General features: G+C 40.9%; 1 protein-coding gene across 1 annotated transcript in view; it reads right to left on the reverse strand.

Moving 5' to 3' along the window:
* Positions 1–2,353: 2,353 nt before the first annotated feature.
* Positions 2,354–15,704, reverse strand: part of eipr1 (EARP complex and GARP complex interacting protein 1) — an 84,535-nt gene continuing 71,184 nt past the window's right edge. Inside the window, exon 9 of the mRNA XM_023297578.3 lies at positions 2,354–3,096. Coding sequence (XP_023153346.1) covers positions 2,922–3,096 — 175 coding nt within the window. The 3' untranslated portion in view covers positions 2,354–2,921. The remainder of the gene's footprint in view (positions 3,097–15,704) is intronic.

Genomic DNA, 15,704 nt, shown 5'->3' on the forward strand with positions numbered 1-15,704 from the left:
GCATTAGACCCCGGCATGCATGCTAGTCACCCTCACATGTCTTCATACGCTGACAGAAGAAAGTAGAGATATGACAAAGAGTGCTGCATGTGTGCGAGGCTGTGATGAGCATTACAAGTTTCCAGATGGGCAGGATTCAGCGATTACCTTTTCAGCGCTCACTATCCCTATATATCTGCACCCTGATCCGTCCTCTCAATAATTGACTGCAAGGGCCTTCTGTGTGTGTGTGTGTGTGTGTGTGTGTGTGTGTGTGTGTGTGTGTGTGTGTGTGTGAGAGCAGCGTCTCTGATTAGACAGACCAATATATTCTGTATTCAGCTGCAGCGCTGCCTGCCCCGACTGGCATAGCTAATGAAGTGCCCATGCCCCTCCCTTGCCACTATTGTGTGTGTGTGTGTGTGTGTGTGTGTGTGTGTGTGTGTGTGTGTGTGTGTGTGTGTGTGTGTGTGTGTGATCCATAGAGTCAAGCTGCAATTAAAAGGCCTGTCAGAGGCTCAGAATGTCACTTTCGACCAGCCTCAACACACACAGTAGATACTGGGAGGGAAGGGAGTGGGCATGTGGACGAAATCCACAGTAGGAAGGTAGTTCCTTTGTGATTCCATCTGGTCAGTACAAATCCAGTCTTAATAAAGGTTGCAACACAATGAAAGAAAACCAAATACCTGCTATCTGTATGGGTTGACAACCATGTGTCACATTCCGCCATAATCAATGGACTGAAAACCAGCAACAGTGTTGGCAACAGATGAGTTCGTTATCAAAGCAAAACTAAATCAAGACAAAGACAAACTCACACAGCTACCAAGTTTCTGGCATCTTATAGGCTAAAATCTGTTCCAATCAATATTTTAAATGAGCAATGGATCATATCAATACATAAGTTGATTTTAATGAAATTACATATCACCAAACTCTGCAGCTGCTCTCAGCTCTTGGGTTATTTAAGCACATGTAAATTCACAGTTTTTGGTTTTACCACATACAAATGAATAGTTTATGTTCATTCTTCCCACTGTCACCACGTCATTTCAGCAAATAAAGCCCTGTGCAATACCTGCCCGCTATCTCTTGGTACAAGGACACATATTTAGCAACAGCTGATGAATACTGTGGGGCGTTTAATAGCTAAAGAACCAGAAAATCTCCTCCCAAGTAGGTTGAGACCAAAAACAGAGCAAAAAGAAAAATACAACTGGACTTAAATTTATCTGATTTAAATTTTTTAAATTAGTTTTAGTTCCAACAACTAAAACCATTTTAGTCTTTTTATTGTCAGTAATAACTTAGCGTCATCTAAGACCACAGCTCTTACAGTCGTGGTGTATGTACTCCATGGTTAAAGATGTGATTCTCATGGCTCAGTGTCCACGTCACTCTGCTGTGCACTGCACAGACTTTCCTCAGCAAATTCAGTTAACGTTTTCATTTCCAAACTGAAGTAAAATAAATACATAAATAAATAAAAAACATAATAAATGGCTTCAAGAGCTACTGAAATGCTATGAGAATAAACAAAAATGGAACATAATAGATCCTGGATATGCTGTGAATGGGAAATGTACAGAATATGCGTTTGTTCATGGTGAGTTAACTTGGAAGGAAACACATCTTCTATAATAAAACAGAGGTGGCCAAGTATTCCTGGACACACGATAGTTCGTTTCTCACCGTCTAGACACAAACAAACAACCGTCATTCCTACTAGAGAACAACATACAGGATTTAAATGGAACATCTAAAGGTGGTTGTTCTCTCTCTCTATCCATCTTGCTCACCTAGCATTAGCAGCAGCAGAATGACTTTGTTCTCTGTGCTGAAGAGCAGCAGCTTATTTGACTGATGATTCACTCAAAGGTGAACTTGTTTAGCTTGAGAAGAGACACTACTTGATTGGAAAACATTAATACATTTATCCAACATTATTGTTTTAAGCTTTAGATGAAACACTGGAACTGAGCCATTCCTTCAGACAGCAACAGGAAAGATGTCTGAAAATACTTCTACATCCACTCACCTGTATTACATCAACATCAGCTCACCTTTTTATACATGCCAGCTGCTGTGTGCGTGTTGGAAGTTTGTCTCAGCAGCTTGTAGATGAGTTCAGCTTCAAAGTCTGTCTATGAGTAGCATTACTGACCGTAAGGAGCTTCTTGTGGTGCAACAGGTCAGAGTGACAAATCTACTGGGGAAGAAATATTTTGAGGGATAATTTGATCAACATTATCATTTAGTTTTTATTTGTAGATGAGAGGAAAAACATTTTGTCATAGCTCCTGTCTTGAAATATTCATGTCGGTTAAGTTGTAGTTTTGTTTTTGATGTGAAAAAATTGGTTGTCAACATGTTTTTCCTGATTTTTCATTTATTTTTTTTGATGAAATCAACACTGTTGTAAAATGAATATTAATGATTACAGTACGCATGCTGTTATTGGTAATTAAGCAACAATAATAACCAACATGATGCAACACAAGTGAGAATGATAGAATATGAGTTCTCAGAATGATTTCACACCGTCGCCTTTATGGAATAACGTCACAATGAAGAGAAGGATATTTCTTGTGTTCCTTATGATGAACTTACATTTAAAAAGCACAACATTTCAAGTTTTTATCCAGAAGTTGTGTTTTTACTTTAATGCTGTTAAGCAACATGAATGATATTATTGCGGTCAGCAGAACATAAACAACAGTACAATGAAATCACTCACACACACACACACACACACACACACACACACAGTCTTGTTGCTGCCTTCACATGCAGTTTGCAGAGTCTTTAGTGTTTTGACACACTCTTACTGCACACACACACACACACACACACACACACACACACACACACACACACACACACACACACACACACACACACACCGACACACACACACTGAGGTCACCTGTCCCTCCCTCTCACAGCAGGATGCGGTACTTGAGGGCCCGGGGGACCCTGTTGATGACGAGGCGTCCGTCGTAGCTGAGCGAGGCAAAGAGCCAGGGGTCGGCTGAAGACCACTCTGCTGCGTACACGCTGTCCTCATGTTCCTCATAGGTGGACACCACGCTGTCCTTCAGGGGCTCCTTACTCCTGGATCACACACACACAGTGCAAGGAGGTGAGCTATGGATGGGTGTCACAGTTTGTTAACCTACATTATTATTATATTCAACCTCCACTAGATAGATGTTCAGGATTTATCAAACTGGTTACATTTAATTAATGTTAAATAATTTAATGTTGTGGTTGATACTGTCTTCTTTTTACTGCATAGTAAATCATGAAAACAGAGAATGAGTGGATGTGATTTCAATATTTTTCCAACATACAGCACTGGATGGTATCACATGCTGTGGTCTATATATACCCATCAGGCATGATGACCACTGACAGGTCAAGTAAATAACACTGATTATCTCTTCATCATGGCTCTGTTTTTTTTTTTTTCCCTCATTGTTTTTATTGCAGTTTTTACATTTTAATACAGAACAATGTCTGCAACAGACGCAAACAAAAACAAACAAACAAAAATAAATAAATAAATAAAAGTACAGTACAACTCTGACTTGCGGGAATAATGGATAAAAAATTTATAGGAGGTGGTGGATTCCACATTATGAAAATTATTTCAGTTGTACAAGATTCCTTTTAGAAGGGTGGAGGAAAGGTCAAGCCTGATATAGTTCAGGTATGGATGCCACACTCTGAAGAATTGGTCCACACTAGAATGCATGATACTGGTGAGATCTTCTAGAGGGATCAGTTCAGAAATAATCTTTTGCCATCCGTTTACAGAGGGGGCCTTGTCACTGATCCACTGCAAAAGAATATTTTTTCTGGCTGCAAATGTTAAAATATTATAAAGTCTCTTGCTGGTTGATGTTCTTGCAAGTTTACTTGGAAGCCCCAGGATCAGAGACACAGGGTCCATATCTATGTTAATGTGAAGAATACTTTCAATTTCCCGGATAATTTCAGTCCAATATTGTTGAAGTTTATGACAAGACCAGAAACAGTGAGTCAAAGTTCCCACCTTAGTTTTACACTTGAGACACAGAGGGGAGAGAGAGTGGTTAAAGAGATGCCTTCGGTGAGGAGATACATGTAATCTGTGTATAATTTTAAGTTTTGTTGCTCTTGCCCGGGTGCATATTGAAATCTTTTTTGCATTAACCCAGATGGAGTCCCATGTTTCTTCATCTAAGGTGACTGACAACTCTTCTTCCCACACACCCCTCACCCTCCGTGTGTCAGAAGCAGATGGTCCATTAAGCACATGATAAAGTGAGCTCAGAGACACCTTAAGTTTCTGTAGAAACAGCATTCTCTCAATGGCAGATATTTCAGGATGAACAATAAGGGTTGTGCTATGGGTAATGTAGTGTCTTATTTGCAAAAAACGAAAAAAATCTTGTTTAGTCAAATTGTATTTGTTAGTGACCTGTTCAAATGACATAAGGCTATCATTTGAGAACAGATCAATGAGTGACTTAATATCCTTATTACAACATTGTTGAAAACCAGGGTCTGAAGAGCCTGGTGGAAAAGCAGGGTTATTTACAATTTGGGTGAACATAGATGTTAGACTTGATCTGCCCTTGAGATGGTGTACAAGCCGCCATGCTTTTAGAGTATTAATGGTTACAGGGTTAGTACAATAAGCTTCAATTTCTTTAAAGTTTTAAAGAAATAATAGATCATTCAGTCTGCACCATGACAATGCTGCCTCAATATCCATCCATATCGAAGCTTTACCCTTAACCCAGTCATTTATAAATCTTAAGTGAGCACAAAGCTGATAGATTTTAATGTTAGGCATGTCTAAAATGCCCATCGAGGTTGGCAGGTGTAATAGTGCCATCTTAAGCCTGGGTCTACGTTTATTCCTTCAACACCCTTTTGGAAAAACAGAACAGGAATCATTTGAATAGGATATAAAAGCTTAGGTAATACATTCATTTTAACAAGGGCTATATGACCTAACCAAAAACAGGGAGAGAGACCCACCGTTCCAGATCCTCCTTAATATTGCGAAGTAGAGGCACAAAATTAGCATTGTATAACTGATCAAAAAAGGGAGTAATAGAAATACCCAAATATTCGAACCCGTTGGGGGACCATTTGAAAGGAAATGGTGGCGTCATAGATGGTAATGTTGAGGGCACCAAGGGGCATTGCCTCTGATTTGGCCAAGTTAACTTTGTAACCAGAAAAGCAGCTAAATCTTTTGATCACATCAGTTAGAGCTGGCACTGATGTTTCAGGGTCAGTCAAAAGGATAAGAACGTCATCAGCATATAACGTTATTTTATGACACAACTGTCCAACTTGTAAACTGTGTACTGAGGACGATTCCCTTATCGCCTCGGCTAGAGGCTCAATGGCCAGGGCAAAGAGAAGGGGAGACAAAGGGCAGCCCTGCAGTACCCCTCTATGCATGGTGAAGTATTCAGACCGGAATGCATTAGTCAAAACAGCTGCCTGCGGTCCATTATATATAATTCTGATCCACTTTATAAAGTTCTCACCTAAACCAAATTTGCCCAAGGCAAAGAATAAAAAGGACTTCTCTGCATCGAGAGAAAATCATGGCTCTGGTTAATGGGTTGGATATATCAGGCAGCAAGTGAACATTTTGTCCTCAAAGTTGATGTTAGAAGCAGGAAAAATGGGCAAGCATAACGATTTGAGTGGGTTTGACAAAGACCAAACTGTGATGGCTAGACAACTGGGTCAGAGCATCTCCAGAACTGCAGCTCTTGTGAGGAGTTCCTGGTCTGCAGTGGTTAGGATCTATCTAAAATGGTCCAAGGAAGGAACAGTGGTGAACGTGAAACAGAGTGATGGGCGGCCAAGACTCACTGGTGCACATGGGGAAGGAAGGCCGTTGGTTTGATCCAACAGACGAGCTGCTGTTGCTCAGATTGCTGAAGAAGTTAATACTGGTTCTGATAGAAAGGTGTCAGAATACACAGAGCATCAGTTTGTTGCGTATGGAGCTGTATAGCCTCAGACCAGTCAGGGTGTCCATGCTGACCCCTTAAAACTCCTGAAAGCACCAACAATGGACATCAGAACTGGACCATTGATGGAAGAAGGTGCCCTGGTCTGATGAATCACGTTTTGTTTTACATCACGTGGATGGCCGGTTGTATCGCCTACCTGGGGAACACATGGAACCAGGATGCACTATGGGAAGAAGGCAACCGGTGGAGGCAATGTGATGCTTTGGGCAATGTCCTGCTGGGAAACCTTGGGTCCTCCATCCATGTGGATGTTACGTTGACACATATCACCTACCTCAGCACTGCTGCAGACCATGTACACCCTTTTATGGAAACGGTATTCCCTGATACCTGAGGCCTCATCCAGCAGGATAATATGCCATGGCACAAAGCATAAATAGTTCAGGAATGGTTCCAGAGCACAACAAAAAGTTTGAGGTGTTGACTTGGTTCCCCCGATCTCAATCCAATCCAGCATCTGTGGGATGTGCTGGACAAACAAGTCTGATCCATGGAGGTCCCACCTCACAAGTTAAAGGATCTGCTGCTAACATATTGGTGCCAGATACCACAGCACACCTTAGGGGTCTGGTGGAGTCCATGCCTCAATGGGTCAGGGATGTTTTTCAGCAAAAGGGGAACCAACACAATATTAGGCAGGAGGTCATAATGTTATGCCTGATAGGCATGTGTGTCTGAGAGCCCAGCTGTTTATGGTTGTGGAAAATGGGGCGACAATCCAGCTGTCATATGAGAGAACAAGATAGTAAATATTATTTAAATAGTGATAAAGATGTACAACTTCAGAGAGGCTTTCTTCAAAGGTCTTGATACCGTTGAACTCCAATGTTGACATGCAAAATTACAGAAGTAATTTATAAAAAAAAGAACTTCAAATTAAAGCTGCAAGCAGCGTTGGACGGGTCCTCGCATCCTTGCTGGTCAGCGAACCCACGCATGTCCACCAGGTGGCGCTGCGATCGAGAGTGCATGTCGGCCTATGGATGTGATGAGGGCTGGACTCTGATCACGTGTGAAATTTCAGGCAGATTGGAGCATATTCAGGCTACTTATAGAGCTTTTCCTGTCCATCCACAAGGTGGTGCTGTGACCGAGAGTGCATATTGGCCTCTGGATGTGATCAGGGTCGGACTCTGATCACACATAAAATTTCAGGCAGATCGGACCATGTACAGGCTAGTTATAGAGCATTTCCTTCCTTCCACCAGGTGGCGCTATGACTGTGGCTGTATTTCAGCATGTGAATGTCATCAGGGCAGGACTCTGATCACACCTGTAAAGTTTGAGACAGATTGGAGCATGTAGAGGATAGTTACACAGCAGTTGATGTTTCATGATGAAGCATCAAAATTCAGGAGGCCGCCATGGCCACGCCCTCAGACTTTTGCAGAGCATTTTGATAACTTTTGATCACCCATGCCTGGAGTACATCCTGGCCGAATTTCAGCTCTCTCTGTGTTACCCTGTTTGAGTTTATAGCTTTTGAAAATGTACAAAAATTAGCCAAAATCGTCAAAAAATCCATCCATCCATCCATTATCTATACACCGCTTGATCCTCACTAGGGTCGCGGGGGGGGGCTGGAGCCTATCCCAGCTGACTCGGGCGAAGGCAGGGGACACCCTAGACAGGTCGCCAGTCTGTCGCAGGGCTACATATATAGACAAACAAGCACTCACACATTCACACCTACGGGCAATTTAGAGTAATCAATTAACCTCAGCATATTTTTGGACTGTGGGAGGAAGCCGGAGTACCCGGAGAAAACCCACGCATGCACAGGGAGAACATGCAAACTCCATGCAGAAAGATCCCGGGAAAGCCGGGACGCGAACCAGGGATCTTCTCGCTGCAAGGCGAAAGTGCTAACCACTACGCCACTGTGCAGCCCTCGTCAAAAAATATGACATATAATTCAAAATGGCCGACTTCCTGTTGGGTTTTGGGCATGGGTGTCAATTACATTTTTATGCGTCTTGACAAGTTACATATGCCTACCAAGTTTCAGAACTGTAGGTAACACATACGGCCCGTAGTAAATGTTTGAAATTTTCCAGGTGGTGCTATCGAGCCATTTTGCAACACACATGCGCAATTCATCTATAATATCAAACTGTTCAGCAGTCCTGATGTGTGTAGTAATTTTGGTGAGCATATGAGCATTCCTAACCTGTCAAAAACTACTTTGTTTGTCACGGCAACATTGCGTTGCCACGGCAACAGAATTTTATGAATTGTCAAAATCTTCAAACTGTGGCATCGTCACGGCATGAACTCTCAGCTGACCAATTTTTAGGATGATATGACAAAGTTTCAGGCAATGGTAGGTGCAAATGTAATGACAATTTCTTCTTGTTGCCAATAGGTGGCACTATGAGTATTTCTAAATTTATGAGTGTGGATGTGTTCAGACCCAGACTGGTGTCCACCATATCAAGTTTGGTCCAGATTGGACCATGTCCAGCTGAGATATAAATAATTCAATTTTCATGGCGAGAAATCAAAATTCGCCATGCCGCCACAGACACGCCCTTTGATGATGAGCCACCATTTTCTCCGTGAGTCATCATCAACATGTTCAGGCTTATGTCACCAAATTTGAAGTGAATATGATCAACCTGCTAAGAATAGTACATCAAAGTGTAAAAAAATGTCTATTTTCTGCTACCACAAGGTGGCGCTATGACTGTCAATGTATATAACCACATGGATGTCGTCAGGTCTGGACACTGATCATACATGTAAAATTTCAGGCAGATTGGAGCATGTACAGGAGAGTTAGACACCACTTCCTGTTTCATGGCGATGGATCAATATTTCTGGGGGTCGCCATGGCCACACCCTTTGACTTTTGCGGAGCATTTTGATAACTTTTCATCAGGGAGGACGGTTGCATATATTTGCCAAATTTGACTTCTCCTGGACTTACCCCCGATGAGTTATTAATCTCAAAAAATTTACAGCTAATTCAAGATGGCCGACTTCCTGTTGGGTTTAGGGCGTGGCCATGATTGACTTTTTCGTGTATCCTGATGTGCTGCATATACAAACAAAATTTTTTAGCTGTAGATGAAACACTCTGCCAGTTGGCCTAATGACCACTTTTTGCAACTTTGTAGGGGGCGCTATGGAGCCATTTTGCCACACACATGTGCAACTCCCATAAAATATCAAATTTTTCGCCAGTTCTGATGTGTGTGCCAAGTTTCACGCGTTTTGGGTTATGATAAGGCCGCCAAAAAGACAATTCAAAAGACGGGAAAAGAGTGAAAAAGAAGAAAAAGAAACCCTAGCATTCCAATAGGGTCTTCGCACCTTTGGTGCTCGGACCCTAATTATGCCTCCACACACCTGACCAAGATTTCAGATTTCACCATATGGCAGCTAAACTGAAGCATTACACTTCAACGGTTCATTATTATTGCGAAACAATTAAAAAAGTGTGTGTATTGTTGTTAAAATAACGTTTTTTGTTGAAAGCGAACACTCTTCCTGTTTCCAGTAGAGAAACACCGTGGTCCCCGGTGCTGGGACATTTCTCCCACTGCTGCAACAACGTGACAATAAATAAAATTTTAGAATTATGATCTAGCATTATTGCCATCCAAAATCCCTCCCAAACCCACTGCTGTAAGTAGTCCTGAGAGGGAACTCTGACATACATATTTGGATTTATTTTACACATTAAATGTTTCACACTGACAGGAGCTACTCCCTCCAGGCTGCAGTCTAAAATAAAATCACTCTTAAGTGCATCACTCGTATAGATTCATTGGGGAGGAGAGGAACAAGAGGGCACATGTGAGAGCACTTGACTGATGCTAACGCTTACTGGCTTGGTCCGGGTCTAAAGGATTGCAAGGTTTTTCATCATGTCATCATGTCATTGAAGAGTTTAACTGTCATACATCATATGACAGGGCAACATTTAGCAGCCTTATGGTCAAAGTGGATTCAGTTGTTTGTTTCAAAGCAGTTTAGCAGAATAATGTGATGGAGCCAGTCCTCGATGGGTAGTTCAAACAAAGATTTAAATCCATTCTCTCAAATCTAATATTACCAGGGTTTCCTCTACATTCATTCTGCAGCGGTGGGGGGACCAGAAGCCTGCCGCCGCTGCAGGAAACAATGCTAGAGGAAACACTGAATACTGTATAGACAGGTGTATCAAATTATTGTGTTTTATTTGAATTTATCAAAGATTAGTCTCTGTGTTCCATAAAAAGTAAAGGATCCAATATGTTTAATGATTAATGGATGAAAATGATTTTTAACACATGTACTAAAAACATTTGAAATTAAAAAACATTTTTATCACTATACTATGAAAGGACATTGCATTCCCAAAAGAAAAAACATGAAGAGATGATCTCATATCTGTAACTGTCATAACTACATGTAAAGATCTTATAATTCTTAAAAAAGGTTCAGGTACTTAATGCTCTCTAGGAGGACAGGGAACTACCTGACTCAGTGTAATGAACATGAGCTCAGTGTTGGTGTTTTTTCTCCAACAAAACATTTTGGAAAAGGTCATGACAGAGTCTTCACTTGTGTGAACAGATATTAACTTTTACAAGAAGCACACGATGTAATGTTGCCATGGACACAGTGAGTTGCCCTCGACCGCAACATGAGATCTGGACATTTTCTTCATTTTAGGAAATAAACTATGTTGAATCAACAGTTCTTTTTTTTTTTTTACCGTTTACAACTGGATGTTCCAACGACTATCACTGAATATTTGATATTGAATAAACCTTTCAAACTTGATGATTCCTAAAGCGTTTTAATTACTGTCTTAGCATATGTGTATGGCAAGTTATACTGCAAATTCAGTTGCCAACATTTGCTTATATTTTGTAAAATTTTGTATACTTAAATAACTATCAAAGTTACCTTTTTGCAGTGGACCATCAGATGTTTTGATAATGATCAACAAATTCTTTGATTCTGAGGAAATCTTAAAAATCTGATGATCCTTACGTAAGTTGTGAAGTATTCCCATTCCTGTCCCATTAGTCTGCTGTACCTCATTATCTAATTATAAAAACGGTTTTCTCATAATTTTAACATCTTTTTTCTCATGGTCCTGAGATCCAGACGCAGTGTTTTTCTCCAGAATGCAGGGTAAATCACTGGTATCTGTGTTTGTGTGTTTGGTAAAAATAATTACTAATCACTAAAAATAAGTTGGTTATTTGGCATCACTACACTAGTCAGACTCCTTTCTTAGTAGAATGAGAAACAAACACAGACAGTGGAGAAGCAGCTGTAAAATATTGCTGGAATTAGTTCTTTGTCCAGGCTAGCTACCAGCAGTTTCTATGACCTGGTCAGCCTTGATTTTACTCCTTTGTGGATGCGTCCATGTGTAGCAGACTGAGGAACAGAACATTCCAGAGACACACAGAGAATCCAGAAACCTTTTCCCAAAGCTGTAAATTTGGTAAGAAACCATTTCAGAAGACAGCTAACCCAAAACTCACACCCGAATGGAACATCTGCTGATGGTTTGTTTACTACTAAAGGACCACTAACGGCTCTCTTGGAGACAACAGGAGGCCTCCTACCTCCACCGGGATCTGATAAGGGTCATAAAGAAACTACACCTCTGGAGAAGAGGACTGGCATTCTGACCTTCAAGTTCTGTGTGCCAGGTAGGGACCTGGTATGCAGGAATGAATTGAACAGTTTAAATCTGAACTTTAAGGAAATGCAGCATCACTGGAGAGATGATCTGGACTCAGTCTGTGTTACCAGGTTGATTTGTACATTTAAAAAACGAACTAAGAGTAAGTTCTAAAGGTATCTGGCCTCTCCTGGACATTGGAGCTCAACAACACTTCTTTGGAGGAACACATCCATGATTGGTGAGATGCTGATAGAAAGAAAGCCACTGGAATGCAACTCTCTTGAGAACCGGGTCTCGAGCTCAGAGAAATTCATGATGACTTCATTAAAGTGAAGGTTTAAAACTGGATTCATTTATGACGGCTTAAAGAAACGAATAACTTTTAACTATGGATGCTTTTCTATATCTTACTGAAAGTTTGACTTCTTAAATTAACTTTAATACTACAACGTGAATATTTTCTGTATAACTATGAGCTTTGACTCAGTGTTTTTACTTCAGCTCACTTTTTTTTGCGACACAAACCTGCCAAAGTTCCTTCTTGTCTCTGTTGCTTAACCAACTCATCCAGCAGATCATCTCAGCTAAGCATCCTGCAGCAGCCTCCCTCTCCCTCCTAAAGGCTACGCAGGGATCACTTTCCTTCTGCTAAACGGCTGAATTTACAATTTACATCTGGTTTTCCAATTTCAGAGTGATTCTAAATCCATCTCTTTTCTACCAACTGCTTCCAGTGACGATCAGTTAATTAGTTTATCTGCATTTATTCATTCATTTACTCACTGCCTCTTGTTGTTTTTGTTTGTTTGTAGTATTAGTTAATAAATGTTTGTGTATAATTATTGTTGGTTCTACCATGTGTTTTTTTGTTTGGGGATCTGGAGATCAAGGAAATCAGAATTTAAGACTTTCAGATAACAGACGGATCAACTTCATTTTAATCAAAGTCTCTTTGAGACGTCGTCTAAAATGATCATTTTCTCAGTAAATGAGATAAATTCACGAGTGCTACTTAACTACAAAAAGTGTAGTTATGCAGCCACACCTACATATTATTACACATGACAGCTACGGCCACCTTCAGCACATAGTTGTTGTCATTCTACTAACTGGATGACTCTCTTATATCTGTAGTAGATGGCTGTGCAACACAGACTTCAGGTGGCTCCTCAGAATTTGTGGAATCTGTGATGGAGTAATGAAGCTGTTATGGAGACTTCTGTTGGAAGAAGACCTTACCAAGACAGCTCATGCTTGTTTTTCCCTAACGTCTTGTCTACCTGCGTCTTCAAACTGAACAAAGAAGTTAAACAAAAGGGATATATTCCGGTTGAGAAAAAAAGTCAAAGTAAAGTCTGCTTTGATTTGCTTTCTAAAAATAACCATAATTCCAAATATCTCAGAGAGTGGAGGAGTTGTGTACGTGGCGTCCAGGTACATGTGGAGAGGACACGTACTGCAGGTAGAAGAGGGGTCAATGACTGCAGTGGAAAGGTTCAAACTAAAGCTGAGTGCTGGTGATTAGGAAGAAGAGTTGATAATTGTGGATGAGAGTCTGTCATTGAGTTTAAGAGCTGGTAGTTATGGATGAGAGGGGGAACGGGACCAGAATGGATGGAGGACAGTGGCACTGAATGGTAACCATTACAGATGATACCCCTGCTATTTTAAAATCAACTCTATATCGTACAGAGAAACACTCCTGAAAATTTTTGACAGTAATATATTTTTAATATTTTACCTCTCTACTTTTATCATTCTGAGAGTCTAAGAAAGTGAAAGTGAAGGTTCAAACAGCCAGCTTTAATCTTGGGAGGAATATTATCAAATAAACAGTTCAAAATACACAGCATGTTTCTCACAGCTTGCTTCATTAGGCACCTTAGGCACTAGAGAAATGTACAAGAAAGGTATAATGCTTAAAGGATCTGATCACATTTGATGTGATGAAAGTTGACTGGCTGTGCCTTTACACGTCTAAATTATAATATAGCATCAGAACTGAGTTTTACTGCCCCAGTACTGTGAAGATGATTGTGGTCATTGATCATGAGATGTTCAGAAAAAGAACAAATATCATTTTAAAAGTGAACTGGAGATGTGTATCTTAAAGAGTGAAATCACATCCATGTTAATGTTTATAAGGAGGGCCAGGAAAGGTAGCAGAGATGGTCCTGTACCAGTAAATTTCTAATGATTTTCCTCGAGTGTATTCAGAGTGTGTGAATATAGAAAACACCACAAACTATAGTGGTCAGGCTTCACTCTGACATGCAGTAAGTTACTGTAGATTGTGTTGCTCTGTATTCCCAGATTAGTTTTAATTTAGTCTCGACCATGTTGGAGCATCAGGATGTGAACCTTTCAGCCCAAACACTTAACTTTGTTTATGAAATGATCAGGAAATAATCTATTTACCCTAATGCAAAGCACAGTGAAGAGAAAAACCCTCTAAATAAACTTGACACTTTTTCACACCACTGGTTGGTCACTAAAAATAAATAAAGAATTAAAATGTTGTTTGTTTCAGGACTCACGTTCATGTTGTTGGACGTGGGGCCAGCAGCAGGTTCAGGTTGTTTGGTTTTGGTTAAACACGAGAGAATCCAGATTAGTTCAACCTGCTGTAGTTCCAGTTATTGAGGTTGTTGTGGTTGGAGGTGTCTTACTGACTTTGCGCTCTTCACCATCATTGTAGAGATTCTGGGAAATGAGGAAAAAACCAGCTCGTGGACGGCATTTAGAGTCCAACTTAGCATGAGCTCCCCGCAGCTCTCCAAAGATTGATTCATTTCAACGTTTGATTTCAAGTCGGACCAAAGGTAAATACAGACAGTTCCTCTGCTGCCGTTCACTGGCTGTTTATTGGGACTCCTCATTTCCAGATCTCTACAATGAAGGTGGAGAGTGCAAAGTTAGCAGAACTCATTACAACACAAGAACCACATTAATGGGAAGACGCTAGTTTGAAATTAACCAAGAGGCTTTAAAGGTTTGCCTGCCAGATGCCACCGCCTCAGATACAACAAGCCTCCAGGTTTATTACAGTCCATTGGAACCAACATATAGACTTGCTGATTGAATTTTTACACATTTTACTGGCTGTAGCTTTGTGCAAACACAGTTCCCATGTGCCATGAGAAATTATTACCAACATTTTGAGTGTTCTAACCTTCAGTTATACATGCAGATAAACTGGTGTTAGACATTTTGCTAAAACTGCTAGTTGCTCTACAACAGACCTGGGCATCGTACGGCCCGCAGGCCACATCCGGCCCGCCGGATGACCCTGACTGGCCCGTATGAGGTCATTGGAAAATATTAAAAGTCAGTGCAAATATATATATCATCACAATACATGCAAGCAATACGCCTGCACTGCTTTTATTTTGAAAGATCTGCTAAGTTACCGTTTTTTCGCACGTGACCTTAGGCCATAAGGTCACGCGCGACCTTACGTTTTTTTTCGCCCGTGCTTTTCCATACTTAGCATAAGGTTTATGCGCTGATTGGTTTGTTGGTCAGCTAACGGCAAAAAAGCGATTGATTCCGAATGCAGAGTTTTTAACAAGACGTGGACTTCCAAGTATTTCTTCAATGAACTCAGAGTGCTCAAAGATTATAATCCGAATCGACATTACGAGACCAAACATGCGGAGAAGTACAAACTTTTGACTGATGCAGAGCGGGGAGGATATCTGAAGGTTTGCTAGCTAAACTGCTAAGGCAGCAAAGATTTTTTTTTAACCCAAGCTCACACATAAAGGGATGTCAGTAAGCCATTCTCTGATGGAGAATTGGTAAAAGAATGTCTGGTGGACTTTGCAGCGCTTATATGTCCGGAGAAGAAAGGAGCGTTCGTTAATGTGGCCCTTAGGAGGCGAACCGTAACGAGGCGGGTGGAGAACAGCGCCGAGAATCTGGAGCTTCAGCTGCACAACAAAGTGGACGATTTTGACGTTTTCTCCTTGGCTCTGGACGAGAGCTGTGATGTCCGTGACACAGCCCAGTTACTCATCTTTGTACGTGGACTAACA

The sequence above is a fragment of the Amphiprion ocellaris genome, chromosome 20 (genome assembly GCF_022539595.1).
Source record: "Amphiprion ocellaris isolate individual 3 ecotype Okinawa chromosome 20, ASM2253959v1, whole genome shotgun sequence".
NCBI lineage: Eukaryota > Metazoa > Chordata > Actinopteri > Pomacentridae > Amphiprion > Amphiprion ocellaris.